This window comes from Cupressus sempervirens, chromosome 4, assembly GCF_028749045.1.
Source record: "Cupressus sempervirens isolate cs-2001-9-10 chromosome 4, ASM2874904v1, whole genome shotgun sequence".
In the NCBI taxonomy this organism is placed as follows: domain Eukaryota; kingdom Viridiplantae; phylum Streptophyta; class Pinopsida; order Cupressales; family Cupressaceae; genus Cupressus; species Cupressus sempervirens.
In genome coordinates this window covers 872,713,545-872,741,473 of record NC_143121.1, presented here as the reverse complement: position 1 = coordinate 872,741,473, position 27,929 = coordinate 872,713,545, and the positions used below count along the sequence as shown (strand labels likewise).

Here is a 27,929-nt window from a genome sequence, read left to right as displayed (position 1 = left end):
TTCACTCGAGAGAGAGGTTTGATAAGAATATATGCTTTCTAATCTGCAATGCAAATGTATTTTAATTTTATAGTATTCCTGTCTACCGTATCTCTTACATAATGGTAAGGAATTTCAATATGCTTGGACTTGTCATGAAAAACTAGATTCACAGAAAGCATGATGGAACTCTGATTATCACAATGAATAATAGTAGGATTCATGGGTTGACCAAAAAATCTCACAAGTAACTTTTTGAGCAAAATTGCTTCCCCAGAGGCCATTGCTGCGACATTGTATTCAGCTTCTGTGGAACTCTATGCTACTGATACCTACTTTCTGCATATCCAAGATATCATCGCTGCGCTTAAACTCAAACAACATCCTAAAGTGCTTTTCCTATCAGTAACACTTCAAGCCCAATCTGAGTCTGTCTACCCATGTAGGTCCAAGTCAACTTTCTCATACTTGAGCCCAAGGTTAAGAGTGCTTTGTAAGTATGTCATGTTGTGTTTGATTGCAACTAGGTGAATCTCCTTTGGCTCACACATAAATTGACTTAAAGCATTAACAACATAGCAAACCTTAGGTCTTTTATTCACCAAGTACATAAGAGACCTAATCATCTGTCTATAAAGAGTAGAATTTATGGAGGGTGATTTTGCTGCTGCTTCCTTAAGTTTATGTGGATTAGTCTCCACTTAAGAAGACATGGGCCTGCAATTCCACATTCCAAATCTCTTTAAGATGTCTAATGTATAATTTCCTTGATTAAGTATGATGCTGTCATAACTCTGCCATACTTCTAGTCCTAGGAAGTAATTAAGGAGTCCTAAATCATTCATTTCAAATTCTCTGCTTAGATCTTTCTTGTAGTGATCTATAAACTAATCCACTTGTTATTAGTAAATCATCAACATACAATATCAATATTATCATGTCATCTTTATCCTTTTTATAATAGAGATTTGGATTAGCTTCATTCTTGGAGAATCCTAAACTAGTGAGATACTAATCAATTCTTTCATACCATGCCCTTGGAGCTTGTTAAAGCCCATAGAGAGCTTTCTTGAGCCTGGAAACAAAAACTTTAGAGTTATGAGTTTCAAATCCTTCAGGTTGTTTGAAATATACCTCTTCTGTAATCTTTGCTTTCAAAAATGTTGCTTTTACATCCATCTGATGTACTTTCCATCCCTTCGATGCTACAATAGCTAGGACTGCTCTTACAGAGGTGTACATGGCAATTGGAGCAAAGGTTTCTTTATAATCAATTCCCTCCTTCCGTGAGAAACCTTTGGTTATGAATCTGGCTTTATATTTTTCAATGCTCCCGTTAGCAACATGCTTAATTTTAAATATCCACTTAGAAGAAACAACTGATTTTCCTTTAGGCCTTGGAACATTTTTCCAAACATCATTCTTAATAATGGATTTGTATGCTTCCGTCATATCATCCTTCGAAACTGTATGTTTAATAGCATCTGAAACATTGGTTGGTTCTGATTTAGATAAATCACTCATGTTTGCTGCATGACTAGGAAATCTTTTGGGTCTTTTTCTTTCTTTGAATATTCCACATGGTGTAGCGAAGTCTTGTGCTTCCTCTGCAGTTTTACTAGCCCAAAGTGGTATTTTCTTAGGATTTTGAGTTTCCTCAAGATTAAGATTTTGAATTTTATCTTCAATTTCTTCAATGTTCTCCCTTTGAAACTCAGATTCATGATTTTCTTTAGAACTATTTAAGTTTGTGGGATCTTCAAAACTTAGTGTTCTTTTGAATGTTAAATCTTCTTCAAATATTACATCTGTATTAAGTTCAATGTTTTTCTGCCTAGGTGTGAAAATTCTATATGTTTTAAATGTTTCACTATACCCGACAAAAATACCTTTCCTCTTGGAGGGTTCTAAATTTCTCTTTTCTTTTGGAACATGTACATATACTGGGCACCCCTAATATCCTAAGATGGCTTATATTAGGTTTAACCTTAGTAAAGACTTCTTTACGAGTTTTATCTTTAAGGTGGGAGACAGGACTTTTGTTTTGAATATAGACAATAGTACAAGAGGCTTTTGCCCAAAGATAATATTCTAAATTTTAATGAAATATCATAGCTCTTGCTACTTCTATAACTGTTCTATTTTTCCTTTCTATTACCCTGTTTTGCTGTGGGTTATAAGGAACAATTTACTCCCTCTTAATTCTTGCTTGTTTACAAAATTTTTTTAAACAAATCTGAAGTATATTCTCCTCCATTATTAGTCTTAAGAGTCTTAATTTTGTATCGTATTAAGTTTTCAATAAAGGTTTTGAATTCTTTAAATCTCTTAAAGAATTCTTCTGATTCTTTACATTTTAAGAAGTAAATCCAAGTTTTCCTAGAGAAGTTATTTATAAAAAGTATATAGTACTAGAATCCTCCAAGAGAAGCAACAAACATAGGTCCACATAAATTTGACTGGACTAATTCCAAAACATTGTTAGTTTTTCTAGTGCTATCATGAAATGGACTTTTGGCATTCTTACCCAGAGCGCATCCTTTGCATATGCTTGAATGATTTTTATTCAACTTAGGTAAACCAGTAACCATCTTCTCCATACTCGATAAGGCTTTGAAATTTAGATGCTCTAACTTTCTGTGCCATATTTCATTTATAACAGCAGCTTCATGAATTAAGGCTTGAATAGGTTGACTAGGTTCTATATTTAATTTATACAAGAATCCCTTTCTTTGACCTATCAACTTTGATTTCTTAAATGAATAGTTTTTAGACCAGGTCATTAGTTTACCGTCTATGAATGCAACATTATGTCCATCATCTTCAAGTGCTGTAACAGAGATTAGATTCCTCTTTATTCCTAGTACATAGAGTACTCTTTTGAGATGTAGAGAAATACCTGACTTTAGTTTCAAGGTTGAATTCCCAATTCCTTTGACTGAATGAGAGGAATTATCATCAATGGTAACTTCGCCATCTTCTTCTTCTGATATAGAATCTTGTACTTCTTTGTATCTTGTAATGTGTCAAGATGATCCACTATTAATTCCCCATGCTTTGCTTGATACTTCATTTGATAGTGTAGAATACAATACACGATTCTTAGGATCATAGTTTTCTTCTTTTCTGGTAATGTTTGTATAGTTTACTTGTTGCTTTGTATCCTCAGGCCAATTAGATCTATAGTGTCCAAATTTTTCACATTTGAAGTATTTTATTTTGGATAAATATTTCTTAGGTTTGTCATTTATTTGATAACCCTTCTTCTTCTTGAAGTGCTTCTTCTTACTTTTATTGGTATTTGTGCTGAGAACATGAAGTTTTTTATCTTCAATTTTCAAATTTTCTCCTTTCTTCAGTTTCCTAGATTCTTCTTGAAGGCAATTTCCTTTGAGTCTATTTAAGTCTGGAAGATTGTCTCTAGCACTTACTCCTTGTGAGAATGTTTCTCATGAAGCCGGTAACCCATCTATAGCCATAAGTGTTAGCTCTTTGTCTTCAATTATGGTCGCTATATTTGCAAGTTCATCTCTTAGGCTAGCGACCCTTAGGAAGTATGATTACATAGATTCTCCCCTCTTTATCTGTATATGATTTAGTTGCCTTTTTAGTGCAAGGGTTCTAGTCACATGGTTAACCTCATATGCATTTAATAATGCATTCATCATATTAAATGCTGTTTGATGTTTCATTAGCATAGGTACTATTTCATTTTTAACCCCATCTAATATGATTTGCATGGCTTTCTTGTTTCTTTTAATCCAAATAGTTTTATGAGGATCAGGATTAGGTTGCTTGGATTCTTTGTCAACAAACTATATTACGTCATTATCTTCAAGAATCATCATAATTTTGAATTTTCAAGCAACAAAGTGTTCTTTTCCATCAAACCTATCTTCGGGTCTGATTGTGCTTGCCATTGAAGGTATAACGAGTTGCTAGATATTTTAAATGTGATTGTCAATTTGTAGAGCCAAGGTTCGACTACAAGAGCTCTGATACCATGTAAAGTTTTTTCAAATTCTGTTATAAATAAGAGTGAGATAATACCTTTTTATATTGCTGAAGATGGTCTTGAATGTAGAGACCTGTATATGAAGTGTAATCAATTGTATAATTACTATTCTGAAATTTTCTTATCTCTGCAATAAATCGGATGGGGCAATATTGCTAAAGGAGCAGACCATATAATTTTCGTGTGTCCTTTATCCACAATAATACCCTACATAAATATGGCAACCAAGGGGCATGTCCCTCTCTAGGTCGGCCCTGAATGGTATTCTTCTAATCGGCGTCTAATGGAGGAATAGAATTTGTTAGTGATTTAAAGTAACTAAGTTTAGACAAGTTTAGTCTCAAACAACATTCCAAAGGAGACGCTGATCATACCTAAAGAATAGAACAATTATATATAGGCCTTTAATAGTAAGGTATTTCATGCATAATTAGAACTGTACGATCTGTACAGTCAGATCAGTATTAGATCGAAGTTACAGAATTAACATCATGTCCCATTTTTGAAATATTTGCAACTCACTAGGCTTTCTGTTTACCTTCCTTCCTGGGTAAGTGTTTTATAGTTACTGTGATGTCTCCTTTTAAATATTTTGTTATTTTTAGAATGAGCACATTATCTAATCCATTTTCTTTAGAACATCTATGCTCAAACTAGTTCCAATGCTAGTGCCGCAGATTCATAAACAGGGAAGGTATTGATTTTTCAGATGCTCAAGAGATAACTCCAGTTCAGGTTTCTAAATTTCTCCAGGCATAAATAAATATTTGATGATATGCATTTGTTTCCAGATTGGTTTAGGTCCTAAACATTTTTTCTGATTGGATTTCAGGAATGGGAGTTAGCGGAGAATGTGAATGGAGAACTTGAGTATCAAACCAAGTAAGATATTTTCATTTATTTTATAAACTAGTATTTATTTTGTTAATTTACTATCTGCCAGATCCGTGTTTCAGAATCATTGAATTCTTATTTCAATTAGAAGTATTTTATATATTTTTTAGCTCACTTTTAATTACTCTAATAAAGTTACCCCAAAGGTAAGAGATCCAATTAAATCTTCCTGTACTAATTGAGTGATCATCTTATCCATTGTAAATTTACCTGGTTATACATTGTTATTTGCCATAGCACTAAAAGAAACCAATAAATGCACACGTCAATTGGTACGCGCTGGATACCCAAAAATGTTTCGCACAGAACAAATTGGACACGGAGTGTGATAGCTGACTGCAGACAATGCTTATCCTATAAGGCTCTATGAATTATTGCTCTAGTGGTTTTCATTCATAGCTGATATGGGGACATGTGAACATCGACTTTGACATTAATTTCATGGGGACATGTGAACATGAAGGAGATTATTGGCACGTTAAGTGCAATTCATAGCAACACACCTCTTCTTCTTGCAATAGTAGCACAAAATTTTGTTTTTGAAAGAATGATTTGTTTTCTGCTGCAATAGAATTTGATTTGGAGGAATAGTTAGGCTTGTTTTTTCAATCCTCTGCAGTTTTCTCTATAGTTAATTTATTTTACTTAGGTCCTTCATCAATCAAAGTAGATATTATTTCCTCTACAGTAGCATCTACTTTGTTTTATGTAAATACAATATTTCCATAACTAGCAGGCATGCTATTTAACAAAATAGCTTTTGAATCATCATCATCTACTTTAGCCTTTATCCTAGCTAGTTGATTCAATAGTGAGTGAAACTTATTAATATCTTGAACAATGTTGTCACCATGTATCATTTTCAGACCAACCAATTTCTTCTTTGAGCTCATCTTTGCACTTGATGCTTTTGATTCAAACAAAGCATTCAAATTCTCCCACACTTCTTTCGAGGTCTTTGATAAGTCAATTTGGTGAGTTCTGCGTTTGAAAGTGCAAGACCAATCAAAGACATTGCTCTTTGATTCTTCACAGTCCACGTTGCACTTTCATGAGGATCAGTTGGCCTTTTTGTTGCTCCACTTACTATATCCTACAGATTCTGTTTAATAAGGATCAACTGTAACTTAAACTGCCATGTGTGGAACTCTGAACCTTGAAACTTTTCTACCAATACACTGTTTTTCTGCTAGTGATGGGAGAGAAAACACCATGAAAGCCCTTTTCTATAAAAGGGAGAAAATGGAGGACTTGTGGATATGAAAAGGGACAACATATACTACTCATCATTGGAATTAGAATAGAAAGTTCTAACTTTGCGATGTTGAAAAGTAACTTCCTTTGTTAGAAATGTTTTAAAAATGAGTTGATTTTACTTTTTGAGGTTATACAGGTATTTGAATAAATAAATTGATTTTTTTGTTATTAAACATATTTGTCACTATAAATAATGTCCTCAAAACTAACCATGTTCTCCCTGTGTGCAATGACAATTGGGCCAACAGTTGGAATTGTGATCAAAGAGCAATTTGTCTCAGTCTTCCTTTGCGTTTGAAAGTGCAGCTCCCTCATATGATGGAGGGTATGTGTATTTTTAACCTCAAAGTACATAAAGGAGAAAACATAAAACTAAATCAAGATGATCTAAAGATATCCCAATAATAGACATATGAATACCAAGTAGTATTTTACAATGGGTAACATTTACAAAGAGGTTTTAGCATAAAAATAAGTTAAATATTCAATGATAGAAAGTAGAGTAGCATATCTCAATATGCGAGGAGATTGGCTATGTTGACACACCTGCCCCGAGATACAATGAAATGGTTGTGCCTATTATATCAATTGCATTGATAATAATGGTTTGCCTAGATGCATAAAGGGGTCACTAATTTAACATATGAAAAACTAGCAACCATAACTCAGAGGAACATTCAAAACATATGAACAAATGCCTTCTTTGTTATGTTCACGAGATTAGACAATCTCAAACCCACCTATATTTATTGCAAAATGAAGTAACTAAAAGTTTCTCTCTGAATTTTTCTAGAGTTTCCCCTTCAAAAGTCTCCCATTTACAATGCAAAAGCCTTGTACTTATAGGCTCATAAAGTAATTAGCTTGTAACCACCTAGGATAACTACCTTTTGAAGACAAGTTAGAATTTTCTTAACTTTTAAAATCGTAAAGCCCAAAAGCTAACTTTAGTAACAATAAGTGACTCAAGTTATTTTTACAATAATGATAAATTGAAATTTGTAACTCTTTAAATTTTTGCCAAGATACTTTTCCATCTTTGTTGTCTTTGTTCGTACTTGCAATCATTTCTCCATTAAGTCATTTGAAACACAAAATATAAGTTTTCCTTATTCAAATGGAGAAGACAACTATGAGGCCTTCCTTGAGGACGAAAATGATTGAATGTTGCAAAATGCCGACATATTAGTACACTGATTATTTACGTTAAGAATGCACAATGACAACTTAGCCTTATGTGATTTATTTGTATTTGCTAGGCGCGTACCCCTTCCATAAATCTATGATAATGCAGGTCCATTCCATCTATCTCATAGACAATCTAAAGGTATTTTCATTTATCATTTTATCTTGATGTCAATATTAAAAATTTCATGCCGGATCATCAAAACTTCTTTCGAATAACCTTTTACATTCAAAACCAAACATGCAACCTCTATAAGGTTTTATAGAGCATCATTATGAATATATCCTACTAAGTGCCTTTAGAATCAAAGTTACCTTCTTGTGTTCACATAGTGAGAATAATTTTGATAAAAAGAGCATCTTCTATGGTCGATCTATAGAAATTCTGCCTTCAAATTTCTATAACATCAATTCTTAAATCTTCTCAGGTATAGGACTTCTAAATTAACACGACTGGTACATTTGGACAAGATAGTTCAACATTAGAGCCTATAGAGAAGATGTTTCCTTTTTCTTGAATTGATGGTGAACAATAGTTCCTGTCAAGTAAACAATGCTTTCTACATGTGACCACACCATGTTTTCTCACGGAGCAACACTTTCATGAGATAATCCGTTCTCTAATTATATTGATACAGTTCTAGCCTACCTATTCTTCATTGTGAAAGATATCCGTAAGTTACTAGATTCGCATATCTGACCTGTGAACTAGGTTCAGATTCACAAATCAGTAAATCTTGAGTTTGCACAGGGTCTAGATTTGACTCACTGGCTCTGTCCAGATCCGTAGATCGCAAATCGAGTGGACCCACGGGGTCAAATTCCGACCTAATGGAATTAGACACGGATTCGTGTGGGCCCTTGTAGACCATGGGGGGAAAAAAAAAAAAGGTCCCAAACTTGGAAAGAGAAAAATTTTAATTGTTTTTTGCTCTAACCCTAAAATGACACTTATTTGGGCTTCATTAACCCCAAATTTGGCTTGCGTAGGGTCCAAATTTGACCTAGTGGGTCTATCCAAATCTGCAGATCGCAAATTTGAGTGGACCAACAGGGTCAAATTTAGACCTTATGCGAATCCGGCCTGGTTCGGTCGTGATTCGTCGCAAACTTAGGGGAATTTGACATAGATCCATGTGGGCCCTTGCAGACCATAGGCAAAACAAAAAATCCGGGCCCCAAACTTAGAAAGAGCAAATTTTTTATTGGCTTTTCGCTTTAACCCTAAAATGACACTTATTTGGGTTTCATTAACATGTTTCATACTCATTTTCTCTCTCATTTTTCTCTCTCCATCTTGCAAGTTTGGTGATTGAATCAAGAGGGGATAGATTGCAGAGTGACAAATACCTTCCTAAAGACAGATTTGAGTGTTGAAGGTGTTGGGTGAATATTTTTGCAACCGACAATTTTGTTAAAATCCAGTCGCAAAATAGGATGACCAGCCACAACATATGAGACAAAATCTCTATTACCTTAAAGAGAAGACTACCCTTTCTCACCGTTCCTTGAATCAACTCAAGGTAAGAAAGAAGTTGATAGCTTCGTAAGGGGTGTTACCAATATTCTTTCCTCTTAACTTTCAGGAAAGAATCCACTTACCCCTGGAGCAAGTAATGAGCAAAATGATATCTCTAATTGCAGTTATATCTAGTAGTTGGAAACGGTGATACCGCTAAACCAACACCAACTCAAAGGCTAATTGAAAGCGTACCGGTTTGGCTCTAAGTCCCGTTTTTCTAATTTATAAGAAAACCCTCTACCATTGGGATGCAAAGACTTCCAAAAGTAGGGAAATTCTAACTATTTTTTGTGAATTTGGGATGGTAACACAAGCTACAGTCAAAACTTCTAGTCTATGTATTACTATAACCGCTCTCAGTCAAAGCTCCGGCTTCGATTGCTTCTTAACTCACTATGCTCTATTATTGAACACACAATAATGACATGAATGAAAGACAATAGGCACAAACTATAGTCAAAGCTTCTAATTTTCTCTATTGCAATTGCTTCCATTCAAAGCTTTGAATCCAATTGCTTCGTTTCTTCACTTATCTCGCAAATTCGTACTACACAATCAAAGTTATGCTTGCACAAGTTTGGATTTTTACAATGAGAGGGCACTCCTTTATATAGGCAAAGGAGTTGAGAAAAAAGTGGCCAAAAAAGTGGGAGCAACTCAACCAACTTTGACCTGGTAAAACTAGGCTAGAAGAATTATTGGATTACCTGTCATGAGGACATGCAATCAAATTACATGCGATTACATGCGATTGGATTACATGTAAACCATCTTCTGCATCTACAAAATTGGAATATACTTGAAGAGAATGTTGAAACCGATGATTCCGAATGAATTAATCTTGTAGACTATAAGAAAAAGCCTTACACTTTGTGATAATCGTGAGATTGAGAATTCTTGTATTTTATGCCACTGCATTCTCTTTAATGAGTTTCTAGTTGTCATTTTGAAAACTTGATGTGATCAAGCTTTTCCTTGTTCAAGTTATTGTGAATTCTCCTTTGTAGATCACCACAAACTGGAGTCTTTGACAATTTGAAAACCTTCCTGATGATGTTCGAATGTGGAATTAGAACAAATTTTCCCATCAGCATCGGCAACTACTTTTTTTATTTTTTTATTTTTTTAAAGCAAAATGCTTGGCGCATTCCCACACGAACTCAGGTTCTTGGGCAACCATTGGGAAAATGAAGATCAAATGAATTACTAGTTAAGAATCAAAGCATGTCTTCTTGATGGGATATCTTTGTTCTTTGAAGAAGTTCTGACATATCTTGAAGAGTGCACTGGAACATGAAGATGAAAACATCTTCCAATGAGATTAGATCCATGAAAACATTTGAATTTGAGTTACAATGATGAATCCATGAGGTGTGCTATTCCAAGTATGGATTAGACACTTATGGAACACATGATGGCTGGAAATGAATCGCAAAGCATACGTATTTGGGTGGAAAGGGCCAAATCGAACTCTAAATGGTGGATTGCATGTGGGCAAAAATGGGTTTTCATGTAAATGGCCAAGAATGCAAGCTAGGCACATAGGGATGCGATTATAGGTAAAGTGATTTACATGTAATTGTGACATGCGATTGGGTTTAGAGAATGGAAATGCCTGTAAGTGAGAATGAATAATGATGGACATGGAATGAAATGATGCACTTGCATGAAAAGGTGAAAAGTAGAGTGACGTGAAATGCACAGCTCTTGGGAAAGAACTTGCAACTTCTTCCAAATGAAGGAAAATGAGAAAGCAAGCAAACGAACAACAAAAACAAGCACAAAACAAACACATGCCTTTGGTCTTAGACTCAAAAATGTCAACAAGTAAGTTGCTTTCAGGTGCAAATTCGAATTTGGAGTTTGGGGAAAATCCAAATATGTGAAAATGAAAGTTCTCATCATATTTAAAGGCAAAAGGCAATTTTCATGGCATATCTTTGAACAAGTGTGCAACATCAAGCCAAAATATGCAACAAAATAGCGAGATAAGCATGAATTAATAAGTAGGGTTGAACTCGTCTACTTGGAGACTAATGAGCCAAATATGGATCGTTAATAGGTTTGAAGACAAATTCTTCTCCAAATTTGATTCATAAACAACTTATTGACTCTTTCAATCTTGTAATTATGAATGTTGATGAGCATTGAATGAACGTTTTGCAAATGAAAAAGCCAAAAATGTGGTCAGAGATCACTTGAATGCAAACCGTTTTTGTCAAAAACTCCAAGGAGAACTCATTTTTATCAAAAATGTGGTCCCAAGATGCAAGAACATGAAACGGTTTTAGCATGGTAATGCATAAATGTGATCTCCAAAGGGAACAACATGCATTAAAACTCAAAAACAATCCCTATTGATCCAAACATATGGGTTGGGAATGTTATTTTTTGGGTCTTTTTAACAAAAATGCCCATTTCATGCAAAAATCTGGGTCGTTTTTGCAAAGACGTGGCTCACAAATCCATATATATTGATCACTTTTGACTTGTGAATGCAAAAAAATGCAAAAACAACCTTGATCTTGGAGATTTCAAGCCATTACATGGACAGATCTGGGCATTTTTTGGTGAAAAATGTGTTCTTGGAGAGGGAAAACATGAAGTTTTTTCCCCTTGAATCTTCAAATTCGGGTTCTATCTTTGCCGATGCATGAAAGAGATGCAAAACACACTCTAGCAGGTAGTTTGCATATTTTGAAAACATGTGTTTGTGCTCCTCATGCCAAACGCATTCTAGGAGTGCATTGGTATATTTTAAAATAGACGCATTCTACAATGGTCAATGCATATTTTAAAAACATGTTAAACTAAGCCTTTTAGTGCAAAACACATTCTCTAGGTCATTGCATATTTTGAAAACTTGTTAAAATAAGACTTTTAGTGCAGAACACACTCTCTAGAGGTCATTGCATATTTTAAAAACACTTCAATATGCAAGTCTCACTCTAGAAGATCCATTGAACATTTTAAGATGCATGTGTTTATATGTATAAGTGTTTTAAAAATGCCCTTTTAAGTCTAAAAACGTGGTCTCTAGAGGCATTTGCCTGTTTGCATGCAAATGGGTTGAAAGACATGTTTTGCACCACTTAAATGAAAATGCACTAGGTGCACGTACATCCCTGGTGCGGGTATTTCATGCACCCGAGTACCCCCATTGCGGCCAAAACATCGTCATAGTGCGGTCGTGCCTATGAAAGCAGTCAGGTGGGACGCGGGAACGCAGGTGCGTCCTAGGTGAAGGGGTATGCGTGGGGTGTACCCAGGGTGTGAGAGGGGTGTGACGGCGTGTTCCATGAAATTAAAACCAAAATATTAAAATTTAAAATTAAAATTACGGAAAAAAAATAAAAAAAAAGAAAAAAGAAAAAAAAGAAAAAACAAAACTTTTTGGCTTTTGTTTTTTATTGTTTCTTAAGCATGGGAACATTTTTTGTTCATAGTTGAACAATGAATTTTGAATCTTTCATCTTTTTCATTTGATAATTTGATAGTCAATCATTGACTTACATGGTACACAGTCCTATGTATGGTTTATATTTTTCATTTTTCATTATCATTATTATTTTAAAAAGTTTTAGTATTTGTAATTTTATTAAGTTAAATGGCCATTGGTAATGGTTATGAAGTTTCAAGTTTCAAGTTTGAACATATGGTCTGTAAATCACATTTCAATTTTCTATATTCAACTATATTTGGTATGTTATATTGAAGTATCATTTCATAATTAGCATTTTTAGTCATATGTGCATACTGTCCAACCCACTCCCCTCCCCCCCCTTCGCACCCCTCCGCCGCACTCCTGCCGTCCCTAAATTGAGGCCCTTTATTTTCCCACACCTGAAACTTGTCCTAATGTCCCCTCGAACTGCCACACCCCCACGCTGGTGTAACACTAGCTTTTTCATAAATTTTATCCAGTTTTCGAGAAGTCTCAAAGGGGTTTTGAAGTAAATTTTTAAATGTTTGTTATAGATTTTAACAATTAGTAGTCAAAGCTTAGTGGGTGGGGAAGGATCTCAATAATTTAAAATTGATAAAGGGTCTTTTTTTTTATGGAGATATAGTATAAGAATTTCTTAATGTGTTGGAGAAGGGGGGTTTTTTTGGAAATGTAATTTTTTCAATGTACAATATAGAAAGCTCCTACTCTCAAGTCAAACTTCATTTTTCAAGCCCTGGGGGTAGATAATAAGATAAGATAAGATGATCATATTAATTTCCAATAGGAAACCCCAAGGGTTTATGGGTTTGAGCATACAAACAAAAGAGTCGACCAAAGAAGGAGCACCAAATGGTGTTCGAGAAGAAACAAAATAAGACATAAAACTAGAAAAGCCAAGGTAAGGACTAGGGATCCTTCCTTGGCACAAAGAAATCAGTCACAAAAGGGTATAACTGCAAACGATCTAGAGACTTAGATCATCGTCAAGAACCACTAGAGGAGTGTCGCTGCCTGGATAGACTGGTGCAGTGTCTCACTTATCTGGAGTGAGTGATGCTGGATGACCTTTTTGCACCTCATGGTTGAGACAGGGGGGAGATAAAGTCGGTGATGAGTTGATTTGAGATATTGCATTGAGGAATGAGTGATTGAAGGGTAGGTTCATGGAGTTGGGTGGCCTCTCGGAGTTAAAGTGCAAGGCATCGCTAGTCAATATAGTTGAAGAATGCTGAAAGAGAAGAACACTATTTGAATAGGCAATAAAATCTCCCTCTGATCTCATAATAGATAGGACAACGAAATATGAAGTGTGTATCCGTCTCAACCTCCGCCAAAGTACATAGCTTAGAGATCTGGTCATTTCTATCCATATGGTGATCGGTTTGAACCTGAAGATGGTGGGTGCTAACTCTGAAGGAGACCAAGGAGAAACGCAGGGCATGACTCCAACGTCGATAAAGGTAAGCAGGGTTGACAATAATACCGTTCTAAATCTCAAGAAAATACTTAGCATAAAAGGCGATCTTAGAAAGTAATCCACCTGGAGGATTATGCCAGGTAGTGATAATGTACTCTATAGATATCCTGGCTGACATGCTCATTCAATTCCTGTCGTGAAGGAAGGAGGTGAGCAGGAGCATCCAACAAAAACTGGTAAGGAGAAACATGATCAATTTCAATCCCAATCGAACTCAACAGAGAGGTGGCATGGGCGTACCAATAATGAGATCTAGCGCTAGTATCAGATCTCATAACTGTAATAGAACAACATGCCAGGTAAGAGTATCTATGTTGATCAATAGTCGAATCCGCAAAACCCTGAAGCCGATGAAGAAACCAGATCAAGACAAAAATAGCCGCAAGTTTGAAAGGATGAGCTCCAAACTCGGTGAGGATAATGTTGTGGGGGGTGAGCTTGTGACATCCTAATGATACGCCATAAAAACAATGTTTGAACATGCTCTGTAGAGGTCCAATATAATAGAAGAAGAGAAGGTCCCCAAACCACTTTGCCATAAAGAATTTTCGGTCGAACCAAGGAGTCCAAGAGGGATAGCTTGGACGAAATGTCCTGAAAATGATGTCTGAAGCATTCTATTTCAAGCATGGCCAGGGAACCCATACCCTTGTTGACTCTGCACTGAATAACCGGTCTCAAGCTGAAACAGGTCCCAACAAATTCACGTTGAGATACATATACGAAGAAGTAATCTTAACCTTCTACCCCTGGAAGAAAAAATGAAGATGAGAGATCTTTAAGTAGTTAAAGATCATAACCCGAGTCTTACCCAGATTGACCACGAGCTGATGCTGATCACAAAAAGAAGCCAAACCATGAAGGAGTATCTGTAAACTATCGGGGGAAGAGGCCAAAAGAACCATATCATCTGCAACAAGAAGAATGAAGATCAAAACCTGATGCAAATAGCATCCATCACTGGGTTGTGAGGAGTTCATAAGAAAATCCTCGAGCTTGTTGATATACAACCTAGACATGGTGGTAGAAAGGGGGCAACCCTGCTTCATCTGAATGGTGCTTTGAATTAGAACACAAAAACCCTTTGGATTCTTGAATCCACCAGTTACCTTTTTGTATAGTCTCATCATAGCCGTCAATAGCATATCTGAGATCCCAATCTCACTCTGTCTCTGAAATTGGGCCTTCTTAGGAACAAAATCAAAAGCCTTGCAGAAGTCAACAAAACAGAAATAAACTTTCTTAGAGTGGTGTTTAGCCTTCTCAATAATGGTTTGCAACATGAAAGATATGATCCATAGTTTGGTAGTTCGCCAAAAAATCGGCCTGACCTCTAGCTCTACAACCTCTCCCGTCAAGCTCTTTGGATAGCATAGTGTTCAGAGCAGTGGCATAAAGTTTGGCAAATGTATGCTAGATCATGATGGTCTTGTAGTTGCCAGGGTTGGAAGTAGGCCCAGACTTATGAATAGGGTAAATCATATGTTGCGACTAGGACTTAGGAAACCCAGTGCAAACCACTCAAGAGTGTAGGAAGGTAGGATCCAAGGACAGAGGCACCAAGTTTGAAAAGTTCTGCCTAAAAACCATACTTGTCAACTGCTTTACTGCATCTCATGGATCTAATGGCCTCATAAATATTGGAGGGGTTGAACAGATGGCAGTATGGAGGTGGAGTGGAATGCAAAGATGGTTGCCTAGGAATGTCATAAAGCATAATGGTGTGGGAGTGTAATGACCCTTTTTAGGTCATTCATTTATTTACGGCTTTTTCTTTATATGTGCTAATTAGATGCATTCATAGTAACAATTGTAGCAATTTATTCGGACTAATATGTTAAATAATTACTCCAATAATTGCTCTGGGCAAATATGTTTTTGATTCAAAGCTCAAAAGCTATTGAAATATGTTAGAATCTACTAATTGATGAATAAACCAAGATTGATAACATAAACCATCACTATTTGATTGAATAAACAATTTGTAGAGATTTTCATAATCATCACCTAGGCAATGCGAGTTAGAGGGCTGCCTTCAAGAACATTGATCTTATGAGTTGAAATACCAACAATAATACTTAAGATTCCAATGAAAATGGATGCTGCACATATTCCAAAACCCACATGCCATTCCTCGTTGTTCATCTTGTGTGGCTGCATTACTTACGCCGCTCTTCATTCTTATTCCCTCCATGAAAGTTTCATGCCCCTTTCACTTTCACATGAGCCCTCTCTAAGCGGTTAACATATTCTTTTTCCATCATCACACAAATATCTATTTGGGTCTACAATCATCCAATATAGTTGTGAAGAGTATGAGCAATTCAAAGGCAACAACTATAAGCTTGTGTATCAACTGCAAGTTTCTTTTTCAATATGTAGACAACTGCAAATAAATAATCTCCAACATTGATTGTTGTTTGACTGCAAGTAATTTTGTGTGTGTCTACCAGCTTCTCCCTAATTCTTCATAGTCGCTGCTTCCCTTCTTTGCTCCTTAGTCATTGCATATTATTCTTTGACCTAGTTTTCTCTCCTTCCCATAAAAATATATTTGTGGTGGCAACCTTCATACATATATACATATATCCAATGACTTCCGATGATTTCCCTCTGTCCTTTGATAACTCCATCTTATATATGTTGATTGGAGGGTGGTCAATAGTCACATCTCTTAATTAGTTCAGTATAGTTATGTTATAATATATATTATCTCGATTATTATTATTATTATATAATATTAGATTATTTACTTTTATATTTGTATATTTATATTGTACTATCATTTTATATTAATGGTTGTACCAAATTTATTAATAGATATAATATAATATTGATTAATTAATCAGTTCATTACCTTTAGTTATCAATAGTATTTATATTCAAATGTGATAATAATACTATTACGTAGTATATTTTCCTTGTATATTATTTATAATAATATTTAATTCTCAATTATATTATAATATTATTCCACGTGGGTACGTTATAAAATTATTATTAGTATTTGATATCATTTATAATCAAATTATTTATTTGTTATTTAATTTATTTAACTCATGAATATTATAATTATAATATAATATTTTACATTACAATTATGCTATAATCTTATATATTGTTTTATTTTATATTGTCAAATATATCACTATTATAATAGATTATAATATTATTATTCTTAATTATTATCATTGTATAATATGTTATTTGAATATTCATATATTTTTTAAATTTGGGCTCATGACCTTGATCCCACTGCACTTTAAGCTCCGCTACACCTAGGCAGGTAGTCCTTCACCTTAAACACTGACTAATTGGTTTAAGGCTTTTCTATTGCGAATTTAAGCGTTGAAGTTCTCTGGTTGGCAAGGTCTTTGAACTTGACTAATATGGGGTTATGTGATAGTTTGAAATGAATGTTTTTGTACAAGGTTTTTAATAATGGATTTGAGGTTTGCAAGAAGGAAGTTATAGGTTTTTTGATTTCAAATGTACATCCCATACTTCAATGATAAAAAGACCAATGCTTTAGTTTATTTGGGCAATAGAGTGAACTACAATGAATATTATAACATACAACTTTATAATATTCTTTACACATAAGTTATAAACAATAATTTAATAATCAAGATGCGATGGATCATATATATATACACACACACACACACACACACACAATTCTAAACTAGTTTAGATTGCCCTTTAACTCCTAAGGTCAGAAAGATAGATTGGACAAAAATTCGAAAAGATTTAAATGTATGATCAAGTTTAAATCTCATCGATGACCTTGTCCACTTATTTGACAAAGTAATCACATACAGCAACAAAATTTTATAAATCATTTAAAAATGATCTTTTAGAATATATTACAGCCATATTCTGGTCCTTATTCCTCCAACAAATAAATATCTGAATATCTAATGTTTGATATTGAATGTGTCTTGTTCTTCTTTGCCCCTTGGCTACTATTTATATTTTAATGAGAAAGAAATACGACTTTTTACGCCAAAAGTCATCCCTCTAAAAAAATAAAATACACCTCCTTTGATTAACAAATCCATCTCTTCATTATTATTATTATTATTATTAATCCTTGTTTTTATTAATCATTATTGGGCCATATTGAATTTATTTTAATAATAGGCAAACTGAATAAAGTGTTTGAGATTTTTACTCTTTGCCTGTATATGATGGAGCCCTTATGCTTTTGACTACGACGATCCTTTGGCTCGTCGCTAGAAATATCTTAACCATACCTGCTTGAACTGCATATCTTCTAACAACGACATCAGATCTGATTATACAAAAATTCTGCAGAACAAGGACTTCAACTATTTATTTGAGGAAGATCAAGTGAAGAGAACAGCGGAGTTGATTATCAAAATTCAGAGAAGAAGAAACAAGTTAACCAAAACTTTGCAACTGACTAGTTTGGCTTCTGACTCGGGAGGGCGATTGCATGGGTCCCATAGACTACTTTAGTCTCGTGGACGTCATTAAAATCTATCATATCATATCATATCTACTTCTTTCTTGTTTCTAATTGCACATGTTTGATTTTAACGTGTCATCTTCAGATTCGGCTCACTCCATTTGTGCTTCATCGGGATTTCCTAGATTCAACGGGCCTTTCTTCTCAAAACGATTTTCAAATGCTGAGTGTGTTGTTTCTACGCACACATAATCGCACGACTCATACTCTTGATGCCTTAAATTTCCTATTCATTTATTCATCTTATCGGGTCTCCAAAATTGCCGCTAGTATATTCGTTTGTCTTCACCGTTATAATAATTTGCCGCCTCTTTGTACTCACGTTGTTGCTACTGACATGCCAAATGAATCACATTTCCTTATGCTCTTTATCACTCTATTAAAACTTCAATTCGGTTACATGTATAGGAACCTTCGTCGTCTTCCCTTGCAGTTTAATGCAATAACATGTGTTGCACAGGAAATCCAAGGAGGGAAGAGAAGTTGAAAGTTTTATCTGACTGAACAATTTCGGAAGCAACCGTGGATCCTTGTGTAGCAAGTAGATAAAAGACTGACTGCAATGCGTACAAAGTCCATTGACAGAGGGATAGGTGCGTATGAAGGAAGTATGTGGAAAACATATGATTAGGGCAGACCTCGATCATTCTTTAAGTAAGCATTGCAGTGTTGGATTGAGTTTGGCATCGGTCCAGAACTCGGTCTTGCTGCCATTGATGCCAGAAACTGTGATTTTTTATTGCCGTTCTCGAGTGGATTGCAGAGAATCATACTGTTCCTTGTCTTGCCGTCCAAAACACAATTGGAGACTCTGAACGCTGCCACAGCCACTCTATGTTAATATACTTTTCCATTCTTTATGGTTTGGAATGCTTTATTGATGACTTACATTCTTTATCGAACTTCAATTATTTTCAATATTATCCAGCTGTTCAACGCATTCTGACAGGACATTCTAATAGACAGTGTTTACATAGTAACCGTTCTCTGATGGTTTAACATACACTTTATTTTTTATGTGCTAATAAATTAATCATCTCTTTCTGACATGCTGATCCGTCTATAGGTTATCATCTTTCCCCATTCAGATCTCTATTGTGTTGGGCGGATAAATTTTAAATCGTCAACGACTTCTACTTGTGTCCTATGAGGACACGTATAATCAACTTCTAGAAGGTATAGTTCCTTCACCAGCTCTCAAAGTTTATACAACCAGCAAGTACCATGAGAGAACAAGAGGGAAACATCTGATTGGACGTGTTGGTGAGTGTGCTGTTCGACCTTCGTGTATTTGTCACTGATTTGTGTAATTTGGAATCCAATATTTCTATGTTTATATAAATCTGTTTGCTGTATGTGATTACTTTGTTCCAACTTCACTATCTCTCAGACCAGTGTATTGTCCTTGTCATTAATGGATTGCTTTTATTTGTCTATTCATTCTTTCTTTAATTCTTGGTGAACCACTTACAACTGCCGTGCTCATGACTTTTAATGGTTTGAAGCATATTGTTTTAATATAAGTAGTGGGTAAAATCTAATGATTCTTCCTTTGCCATGGTGCTTGGGACTCTAAAACTTGCCAATATTTAGATTTCCATCAAGGTGGGTACTCATGCTTTTGCTGCATACTCTCTTCTGGCATAATCACAACTCATGCTGCCCATTGTACCTGATCATGCTGGATGAGCCTCTCCATGCACCTCAAAGATATCACCTTAAGCCCCTTATCTGTAAGAGCTCTAATCACCACTCTCCTACCCCAATGCTCATACTTCAGATCCATCCTATCCAAATTGAAAGTGAACTCGTGTAAGGTCTTCATCCAAGTCATGCACAAAATACAATCATAATCACTTATGGGAACCACATAAAATCGGCCTATCATATATCATAATCTCCCATATGTAGGGGCATATCCTTCACTACCAAGGAGTTGAGAAGCTGATGTCCACTAGCCACCATGACTTTGAAACGTCTATGCATAACTTTCTGAAGCTCCAATCTATCAACAAGTATCTTTAATATGAAATTAGGTGTGGCGCTTGTATCTACCAAGGTAATCACTTGCTGCTCTTGAATTGTTCTCCTCACATGGAAGGAAATATCTTGTTCATCACCTTATGGGCGGGCTATAACTTTCCCTTCAATCACTTCAATATCCATAGATTCACCTCCCTTGCTGTTTCCATCTTCTTAATGATTGCCCTTTCCCTTTGATAATGATCCTTCCGTTGAAAAGTGTTGTTGGTAGAGATTGTCTAGCCGATGGGATGATGTCGTCAGTAGAGATTGTGTAGCCGATGGGATGATGTCGTCAGTAAACATTGTGTAGCCGACGGGTAGATTGGCATTGTCATATAGCCAACAAACCCCTTCGGGAAGGTTTGGCAGGAAGTATATATACCCCATCTAAGATTATTGTAAATCATCATCAGAAGCATAATGTAATGTCTTTGGCATATGCGAATAATAAAAAGAGTACTGCTGTTACATATTCTTGTTTCATTGTCTGTATGCATTAATCTATTTACCCATACGATAAACATTTGACGCCATTGCCTGATGGACCTTGAACAAATGTAGAGGAATGCAGAGTAATGCCAAATCAGCTTAACAAGGATAGAAATAAGCTAAAGGAAAAAGATGGAATACGCACTGTACAAGAAAATTTAATTTTGGCACAATAGGCCGAATGCAAACGGACGTTTCAACAACTTGCTGACAGATACCAAAGCATTGAGGAATTGTTCGAGGAGACTCGACAGCAGGTGGAATTGGTGGAAGAAGCAAGGGAGGAATTTTTGAACTTGTATTCGCCGAGGGAAGAGAATCTAGATGGAAGAGAATTAACTCGCACGGCTCGGAGTGCTAAGGGAGCACGAGTGTGTAGTGAACTTTTCGTCCACTATACACTTCCGGAACGGACAACTTTGCTTAACGAAGACCCTTCTTCACCAAAGAACACAGCTGTTGGAAATAAGGCATCTGTTAGAGAGAGTGCCGGTGTGGGAGTACAGAGCGCTGGTGTGGGAGTGCAGAGTGCCGATGTGGGAGTACAAAGCACTAGTGTGGGAATGCAGAACAACGCTGTTGTGGGAGTGTCGAATAGTGCCGTTACACACAATCAAGTAATAATGGCTGGACCGAAGGAAAAGTTGCCAAAGTTTGATGGTGATGGAATAGCCGATCCAATCCGACACTATAAAACATGCGAAACAATTTGGAGGGCGAATGGCATAACAGATACATATGAATGGGTTCGACAATTTTCGGCAACCCTAAGGGGTGTAGCAATTGATTGGTTTGCCGATACGGATCCCCAAAAATTAACCAATTGGGCAGACGTTAAAAAGGAATTTACCATTGAATTTCAACTGCTGCACGATGGCAATGAGATCGTAGTAGAGATATACAACACCAAGCAAGGAAAAAATGAAACAGTTCGAGTATATTCCAGAAAATTAAAAGACTTAATAAACAAGATGGAAAGTAAGCCGGTGGATGGGCTGCAAAAGAGATGGTTCATTGAAGGACTACGCCCAAAGTTACGGAAGAAAATGAAGATTGTGCCACCATCATCATCCATTGAAGGATACAATCGGGTGATGAACTTAGAAAGTAAGCAGAAAACAAAAAAGAAGAGTAACTCATCCGATTCATATGACAATGCGTCTTTGAAAGAAGAGAGCAAGGATGACGAAAAGGGCAGCAAGAAGGTTCGAGCTCTCCAGAAGGATATGATCCGAATGATGAAAAAATTCAAGAACATGCAAAAAGAGACGAATGGAAACAACCTATGGTGCATGGAATGTAAGACAAAAGGTCGCAGAAAGGGATCTTGCCCAAAGAACCAGTTCTGTGAGATCTGCCAGATCATGGACATTCCACAAAAGAATGCCCCTTCAATATGAAAACAAGAGGACCTCAACAAGTGCTCCTGACCCAGGAGGCTTCCGTGTCAGGAGGGAGTGGAAACACTAATAATGAGGGTGCCACGTTGGGAGGATACAAAAATAATAGACGAGGGCAAAATAGCAACAATAATGCCAACAATAATAATGGGAGCCGCAGTCAAATTCAGTATGATGCGAATGACCGCCTGATGGTAAAATGTCGAGCATGCAATTTGTGGGGCCACTTTGCTAGAGATTGTACAACGGCAAATCCACCAAAGTTATGTAGATGGTGTGGTTCTGGAGATCATGAGGATGCCAAGTGCCCAAAGTTAGGAGTGAATTTGATCACCATTAGGACGGACGAAGAGGAGGTTCTGGCAATCACACGGAAGCAAGCAAAACTGTACCTGACCCAACGGAAGAAAATAAGAGATTGGAGGAAGCACGAATGGAAATTGAGAAAGCGACACAGTCGGAGAAAGCACATTTAAGGGACACCATAGGTACCTCAACTAGGAACTGCGCGGAACAAAACATCGTACAGAAGATATTGCAAACTGAGATACTCGTCAAAATAAACGATCTGTTGCTCACAATGCCTCAGCTCCGATCGACACTCACAAACATCGCTCCCGCTGCTAAAGTATCAGGAGAATAAGGAAGCGAGAAGGAAAGTGGAGCACATGCAGAGGGCCCAATGCTCCTAGCCCTCACATCCAGATGACATCCGATGGTCGTTGAGATGGGAATTTTGGGAACTGTTTTGACAAACACAATTGTGGACGAAGGGTTTGGTGTGAATGTGTTATCGGAGGATACTTGGAAGAGGTTGGGACAGCCGACGTTGTGGCCACCTACATTCTAGTTGTTAACAATGGACCAACATTAAACCTCTTGGCGTCTTGATGGCACAACCAGTGATGATTGGAACAGAACCATTCCTACTTGACTTTGTCGTCATCCCGCTGAAAAGGAGAGGATACGACGCCATTCTGGGCCAAGGATGACTCATATAAGAAAAAGTTAAACATGACTAGAAGAAGAATACGCTATCACTGGAAAGAAAAGGATGAAAATTCATCATTGATTTGCACAGTCAAATGATGGGCGAAGAAGCTCTGTCATCAGACTCTGAAGAAGAGGATGAAGGGAAGTAGGGAATGGAACCAGATCAAGGACTCCTACGGTTGGAAGGAGGATCAACAGATAATGATTTGGACTCGGTGAGCGGCCTTTTCCACTGGTAGATGGAGGACTATGAGCTATTCTAGAGCTGCACCATACTAACAATAGAAGAAAGGACACAACATTGCATTACAGGCGTTGACTCATCGTAAAGAGTTGCATTTGGTCTGGGCTTATATCAGGGGGGTTTGTTCGGAGCGGTTCCGTTCATGCTTTGAGGACAGTTGTTGGCTAGCACTTGAGACACCTGAGATGTTGGCTAATTGGGCCACGGAGCCTGAGTTGGGGCCGTGCACCACTCCGATGGAGAAGTTGGCGCACGAGATAATGGGATTGTACAAAGAAGTCTATTATGCTCGCAGGCGTGCAGAGGCAGATAGGGCAGTAGACAAGGTCACAGCTGAGAGGTCTTTGACAGCAGAGAGGGAGGCTAGAGAAAAGTTAAATGCGGACTTGGCCAGCTAGCAAGCAGCATGGGCAGCTGAGCGTGCAACACTTTTGCGGGATAAGTGAGCGGTTGAGCAGGAATTGCAGTTAGCTAAGGCCCAGGCTATGGACGCAGTGCTCCTTCTAAAGGAAGCCATAGAGGTTAATATGTGGACTTAGAAGGGTTTGTGCATCCAGACAGATCAAGTGTATAAATTGTGCCGGCAACAACATTCTTCAGGGTCACAACCTCCTCTCTAGTATATATTCTTTCTATATTGTATATTGTGGTCTCCTATTTTTGTTAGTTTTGAAGTCACCAGCAGACGACTTTTCTTTTGGGGGGGATGATGTCATCAGTAGAGATTGTGTAGCCAATGGGATGATGCCGTTGGTAGAGATTGTATAGTCGACAGTATGATGTCGTCGGTAAACACTGTGTAGCCGATGGGTAGATTAACATTGTCATGTAGCCGGCGAACCCCTTAGGGAAGGTTCAGCGAGAAGTATATATACCCCATCTGAGATCATTGTAAATCATCATTAGAAGCATAATGTAATGTCTTTGGCATATGTGAATAATAAAAAGAGTACTGCTGTTACATATTCTTGTTTCATTCTCTGTATGCATTAATCTATTTACCCATACGGAAAACAAAAAGTATTCCATGTTAGCTACCTTAGCTTTGAGAGGGCATTTATGAGAGAAGTCCCATGGTTCCCTACAATGGAAACACAAATTTTTCCTTCTAAGATCATTGAGCTGATCGCTGTCCATCTTTTTGGTTTGAGCCCTTTGAGGTTGTTATTTGTGGAAAGGCTTGTTGTCTTTGTCCTTTTTGGAAGTGGAACCCTTAAAATAAAATCTATCCCTAGATGTGGTTGGCTCATGTCCCTTGCCTTTTTGTAAGCCTGCTGCAATGAAGTTGGACTTAGTCCTTTGATCCATCCTCTTAATGGTTCAGTGAGCCCTCCATAAAGAGCATTAAGAGGCTATTAGGTGCTATATCAGTAACTAGGGCTGCTAGCCTTTGAAATTCAACTATGTAATTATCAACACTGGTCCATTGTTTCAGCTGTGCTAATTCTTTAAAATGCAACTCAAGATCCTTTTTATCAAACCTTTCAATCAATGTTTCCGTAAAGTCAATATATGAAGTAATCTGATTATGCCCCAAGGTAATGATGCAATGATTCCACCATTCATGCCCAAGTCCCTATAGGTGTAATGCTGCAAATTTGATGGCCTCCCTTTCCAGCGTAGGATTCAACTGAAAATACATATCTAACTTTTGGACCCAAGCCCTTACAATCATCTTACCCGTTCCATCATAAGAAGAGTGGGAGAATTTATTAATCTTCCTCAACAACTCTGTCTGCTGCCCTCTATTGCCACTCTTTGGCATGTGTCTCATCCTCAAGTCCATGTAGTCATGCAATGTGATGGCTGCTCGAAACTCATCTCCTTCTGCTATCCATTCTCTTATTAATTGGCCCTGTACATCCTTTAATTGCACCTTCTGCCCTTGCTGGACTTGAACTCTAGGAGGGAAATTCAGAATGCTTGGCCTTGAACAAGTGGTCCTTGCTGGTCTGGGCACCCTAGCAAAATCATCAGCCACTTGTATTCCTTCATTTGGTCCATTTTGGTCAACCTGTTGGCCTACATTGTTCCCTGCATTAACTTCACCATTGTTACCCATATTTTGTCCTCCATTAACTCCCCCATTTACATTTGTTGCACCATTGACCCAATATTGTTTGTTGCATTATTGTCATTAATATTCACATTTAACCCCATTTGTCGTGCCATCATTTGCATCATAAATTCAATTTGTTGATCTTGTTGTTACGCTCTTTGTTCAACCAATACATTCCCTTGGTTAATGTTTTCTATCAATTGTCTGAACATACGTGCTTCATTGGCCACCACATATCTTTCACCCATATTCTCAAATATTACTTCCTCAGAATCTGTATCACTAGGTTCTATCTCTACTTGTAATGAAGTTTCACTTTTAGACTCTTGGTGACTTTGGCTCCTAACCTGTCATGCTGGTGTATTCCGTAATTTATAATTGGTCTTATTCATACGTCAACCACATTGTCACAATCTTCCCACAGCAAACTCCACATGCTAGAGAATCGTTAGGTTCTAATACCACTATAATGGCCTAACCCCAACTAGTGATTGTAAAACTCCTCTTGTGCAATTAGTTGAAAGTTCGTGGCTAGCTATGTATATAGTTCTGGATTTGCAATCTGCTAACTATCTTGTTGCTACTTCGAAAAAAGTGAAAGTATGGACCAAACTGCACAATATTTGGTAGCATGTTAAAGTACCAACTTTCTTTTCCTGTAAGAACATCCTCAAACATAAAGGAAAAGATCAAGGCAAATAATGTTATAGTATGTATAGAATTACAAATAGGAGAGGGACTACAATACATATAGAATTGTAATACTCGAGGATAAGAATACGCATCTTCACATGAATGAGACATCTCCCCTTTAAATATGGTTCAAGTGGGAATTGGACATTGACTATTATTTGCCCCCACAATGTGAGATTCACACTCCTATATCATTGACCCATAAGATCGACTCCAATCTTGCATCTTATCCACATATGTTGAGTAGAATTTTTGATGGTTATCATACCAAATGTGTATGTGTTCAATGGAGTCCTTTGAATTTACTACAAAACCCATATTCATGGTAACTATGCCAACATTCAACTTTAGCTGTCCTTCCTTAATCTGGTAACTACTCTGCTTAAGAGATTTAACTGAGATCACTTGTTAAAATGTCTCAGCATCGATCTTGCGATTGACACTTGCTTGTTTGATAATAGGTCACCTCTAAACAATGTCTAATTGATCCTTCTCGATCAGAAGTGTCAATGCTGTATCATTTTTTTTATCCTTTGTTCTTCTTTAACTGATTATGCAATTCACTCTTTCTTCTAAGTCACCTTGAATGCTCTGCATACAAACTATCTTGTTCGCTTCTTCAATTCCTTCCACATTCACTCTCCTCTGTTGTTAAGAGTTTAGGGCTTCATCTTCCTTAAGAAGACTTAGGTGGCTTAGGGTTAGGTATGAATCTACGGTTGGGATTCATCCATTTTGCCGCTTACTCCTTCCCATTTTCTGATTGGTTGCATGTAATTGCATAGGGAATCCAAATAGAGATTTGTCCTTATCTCCAAAATATCGAAATCTATCTTTAAGTAGGCTCAAAAATGGTTTACATAGTTGTTTGTGCCATTAAAACAAATATGTCAAAACTGTCACTCGACATATGAAGTCTCTGATGCTCGACATGCCTTGTTCTGTATATTATGACTCGGCATCTAGTATTTGCTCGACTCTTGAATCACTCGGCATAGTCGATTTGCTCAACACTTGAATGACTCGGCATATGAGTGACTTGGCACTCATTGCAACTTGGCATGGTCTAATAGTTACATGTTATGCTCGGCATGTATTACTAGTTTGGCATGAACTAAGTAAATGACTTAAGTATGTTGACACTCACTTGTCAAAACCAATCTGAGATCAACAATCTCCCCCTTTGACATGAGTGACAAAAACACTTAAATATACAATATTTTCTTTAATTTCTCGAGCATAACATATCCATGATTCGGCTTATATGCAAAACTTTAAAATTGCAAAATTTTGTACTAACTTGTATACCTCAAAATTTGATAACTCCCCTGAGTTAATATGTTTGTATTGTATCCAAAATGCTGTGCTCCTCTCTGGGTAAATCTGTCTCCGCTAATACACATTGACTTCAATATGCTATGATACTGATACTCTTTCATCTGATATGCTCCTCTTAGCTGATATTTGTCTTGTTTTGTTGCTTTTTCAAAAATGTATAACTCCCCAATGATATAACTCTACTCTATTATATTTTCTGCTGCTATGCTCTACCTTTCTTATTTTTCTCCCTTTTGTTCATGCTCCCCCATATTGTAAGTCTCCCATATTGTATCTCCCCTTTTGTTATATCTCCCCCTTTTTTATATTTCCCCCTTTTTTGTGTGTTTGTCGAAAAAGGATTTATGGACATCCATTATTATCTTTAGAGCTGCATCCTAGTTATCACATAAAACATCCAATGACTTAATTTGGATTGC

The 27,929-nt window shown here is 36.8% G+C and overlaps 1 protein-coding gene across 3 annotated transcripts in view; it reads left to right on the top strand.

Annotated features, from left to right (window-relative positions):
- The window catches only part of LOC149564182 (PITH domain protein (DUF1000)), a 167,648-nt gene that overhangs the window by 100,673 nt on the left and 39,046 nt on the right, over positions 1–27,929 (top strand). For all 3 annotated transcript variants that reach the window (XR_016364167.1, XM_089827244.1, XM_089827243.1), the window contains 2 exons: positions 4,672–4,729; positions 4,827–4,876. Coding sequence is in view for 2 of the 3 variants with exons in the window: in XM_089827244.1 (XP_089683370.1) it covers positions 4,672–4,729; positions 4,827–4,876 (108 nt within the window). In the remaining variant the exon portion in view is untranslated. The remainder of the gene's footprint in view (positions 1–4,671; positions 4,730–4,826; positions 4,877–27,929) is intronic.